The sequence below is a fragment of the Exophiala mesophila genome, assembly GCF_000836275.1.
Source record: "Exophiala mesophila strain CBS 40295 unplaced genomic scaffold supercont1.5, whole genome shotgun sequence".
Taxonomy (NCBI): Eukaryota; Fungi; Ascomycota; class Eurotiomycetes; order Chaetothyriales; family Herpotrichiellaceae; genus Exophiala; species Exophiala mesophila.
This window is the reverse complement of record NW_015622508.1, coordinates 1,506,547-1,509,895: the sequence shown is the minus strand read 5'-3', so window position 1 is coordinate 1,509,895 and position 3,349 is coordinate 1,506,547. Positions and strand designations below refer to the sequence as shown.

Here is a 3,349-nt window from a genome sequence, read left to right as displayed (position 1 = left end):
TTGGGGGACCTAGTAGTGCGAAAGTGCTTTTCCGAGGGAAGATAGTTTCTGTCGAGCGACGACTCTACAAGGGGCATACTTACGGAGAGATTGTGATTCAGCAGCTCTCGATCTCAGAGCAAGAGACTTCACACAGCACTTCCACCCCTGTCGCCACAGGCGGGACGTTGAAGATCCCTTTCAAGAACGAAAATATTTACGCCCAGCACACCTCAGATGATGGCAGGGAGCGGTATATCGCCACGGTGCCGGATCTCATTGCGGTCCTCGATGCTCAGTCTGGACGTGCACTAGGAGTTCCTGAGTATAGGTACGGAGTTCTTGTCACTGTCCTGGGGATTGCATGTTCTCCTCGGTGGACCGATACCGCAGAGGCTCTAAGATGTGGCGGGACGTCGGCTTTTGGTTACGATATTCCATATGAACCATTGGGCACATATGTGGAGACAGAAAGTGTGCTATCTGAGTTTGGTACAAAGGCTGGACTTGGATGAACCCGAAATTCGTCAAGTGCAGCGAGATAAAAAGGTATACGAATTCATTATATAAAAATGTCACATTCACTCTCCCACCAAAGGATCCTCAAAATCATTCCATATCTCAAAATGGCTAGCGTGACTGTCCCACAAAGAACTTGTAAAATCCGAAGAAAGATTCCCAAAAGGATGCACATTCGAATCAATGTTCAGATCCTTGTTCATGATGAGCGCCGTGGATAAGGGCGACGGGTTGAAATCGTATGTTGGAACAGTGGATGTTGACGTAATGAAAGTGTTAGGTCGAGGCGGACTGTCTGCCAGTTGAATCACCAGAGGTCCTTGATCACGCTCAGCGGGAGACGAGCTCTGGTTAGAGTTGATTCGAGAAAGATCAAGCTCGAATCCAGCGGCGCCATCGTCCCTCGTCGAGCTTGATGGAGTTGATGTTTTCGTCGCCTGCAATACCTGCAAGAACCCATCCACCTTGAGCCGCAGATCACGCAGTAGTTGCATGCACTCTATCGCTGGGATATTGCCCAGCCTTTCCTGAAACTCAAGCAGCTTTGTCGCGCGATCCAATGACGTCCGCGTGGCATCTTTGTTGACGTGAAACAGTGGGACCGGTCGGATCTTGGACTCATTCACGATTCTTTCCATCAACTCGGCCATGAGAATTGTAACGGCCGACGAGAAGGCATGATTGCAGTCCCAGTAATTATAAGATGCTATAAATATGGTCAACATGTGTTCCGATGGTTAATACCAGCTTTGTAGCATACTGATCATATCCTCATCGGACAGCCACGTTAAAACCTTCATCATGTTGCACGCATCAGCCACAGTTTGCTCGCACACCCTCTGAACTTGCTGGGACAAGGGCAAGCATAGATCCGCCTCTTCGAGGCCGTGATTGCTTCCTGTCTGCTCACTGAGCTTGGCCAGAAGCTGGTTGAATACAAGGTCAAAGACGGGTCGGAGCACGACGGTGGCAACCTAGAAAAAACAGATAGATCAATTGCCTCGGTCGTGCCTCAAAACCAACAAGGGCGATACATGTCGTACCTGATAGTAGCAAAGATAGAGGGTAGCAATTCTCCTTGTCAGACCTGACACCTTGCCGTCTCGATGAATGCATATCTTCAGATCTTCTGGTAGGTTATGTTCCCAGTAGACGAGTTTAGAATGATACTCGAGAACCTTGCATACCAATGGGCCACCTTTGGGATCAGTCAACTCGTCGTCTGCAACATCGTGTATCCTCAAATACTCATATAATGATGTCGTCATCTCGTGTCGAAGATTCACCAGTTCTGCGTTAATTACAAACGTTCGGCATGGGTATAACTCGGCATCTTCTTCCTCGGTGAGTGAGATTGTACCAGGAGGTTCAGCTGTAATATCAGAATCCGATATCCCCAGAGGAAGGCCAGCTTTCGAGCTGAACAGTCTATAATGGCAAGTAATCAGTTTCAATTGCATGAAGGTGGAGATTTTGTCACTTGTCGTACTTATTCAGGATGTAGACTGTCCACCAAAGGCGATTTACTCGCTCGCGTTCTAGAGCAGTAGCCACGGACTTGGTGCTGGAATGTGGAAACGTGGATTTTCCCGCCAGACTGTGATGGATGCCCATGACAAGGCATGTACGAAGCGCCAGACCGATTTGCCTGTATGCCTCGCTCTGGCGGTTCAAAGCGTATGAGTAGTACGCGAAAAGACAAAGAACTTCGGCGTATTCCAGCGTAGGCTCCTCGTCCATCTTTGGAAGCAGATCGACAGCATCTTGGAAGTAATCAAGGCCTGGAGGCTGAACGCTAGTCGGTTGATCTCTGGGTTCGGAGCCTACCCACCTATTTGGGTGCGTAGCTGAGTCGGGCCGAGTTCCTTCCCGATGGTTTATCTCCCCAATTGCAATCAGACACAAGAGCTTACAAAGCCATATCCGATCCTTGTTCTCTGGTCTGGTAGGGAAGTTGTACATGTCGATGATTCTCTGTCTCAAGGAGCGCCCGAAAAGACAATATCCGAGGAAATCGTTTTGTTCTTCCATTACAGTTAGGAGGCTCATGGTGTAGTCCTTTGGTGGGAGCCTCAGTGTAACTTGGCTGGATCGAGGAGTGTGTGCTATGCGAACGTACTGGTATCTCCTCTTGATATCATACACATGGGGCGCAACCTGATTACCTAGTAATCGATCCTGTTGAGAACCAGCAATTGCTGGGATTCTGTTTTGCATTCGAATGGACGACTCGCGGAATTCAATGTGAGCAATTATCGTCTCGGCGAATGATTGATACGATGGATCTCCGAGATATTCTCCTCGACATCGGGTGGTACGGCTGTAAGCTGTGCTAATAACAAGTCGTCTTGCTTTTGGTGAGCGAGTATCTTCCTCTGCGTATCTCTTCCCCAGATGATAGGTAGATGGCGTCCCAACACCTGGGTCTCGGGCCAACGATAGCTGACCGGGATATGAGGGAGCAGGGTTTGTTGGAAAGACGCAAAGTGAGGAACTCAGAGCGCAGTTTCGGCATGGGCGATCTGCAATGGTCAATTCGGAATCATAAATTCTGCAACTGCAACGACAACAGACGTACTCCCTTCACATTTAATCTTCTTGGTATGGCACCGACGGCAGCTAGAGAGCGAGCAGTCAGACGAAATTGAATTGAATATTTCATCATAGCGGCAAGATTAGCTTACGCATTCTTCCTCCGACTCAAAGGCACTGCAGGCAGACTAGCAGCGTGGCTTATAGCCCATTGATCCATAGTTTGATGAAGAGCAACGAGGATGTAGGAATCGAGGATCAGTCACCAGGCATGGCCTTCCAAATTACCTAAAACGCATTCAGCGAAGTGAATGAACTG

The 3,349-nt window shown here is 48.8% G+C and overlaps 1 protein-coding gene across 1 annotated transcript; it reads right to left on the bottom strand.

The window, feature by feature from the left end:
* Nucleotides 1-560: 560 nt before the first annotated feature.
* PV10_07285 (uncharacterized protein) lies at nucleotides 561-2,547 on the bottom strand (the record flags this gene model as incomplete). The annotated part of the gene is made up of 4 exons (XM_016372170.1): nucleotides 561-1,204; nucleotides 1,259-1,472; nucleotides 1,542-1,926; nucleotides 1,988-2,547. 4 exons carry the CDS (start codon nucleotides 2,545-2,547, stop codon nucleotides 561-563), a joined length of 1,803 nt encoding a protein of 600 aa, XP_016221502.1.
* Nucleotides 2,548-3,349: the final 802 nt, after the last annotated feature.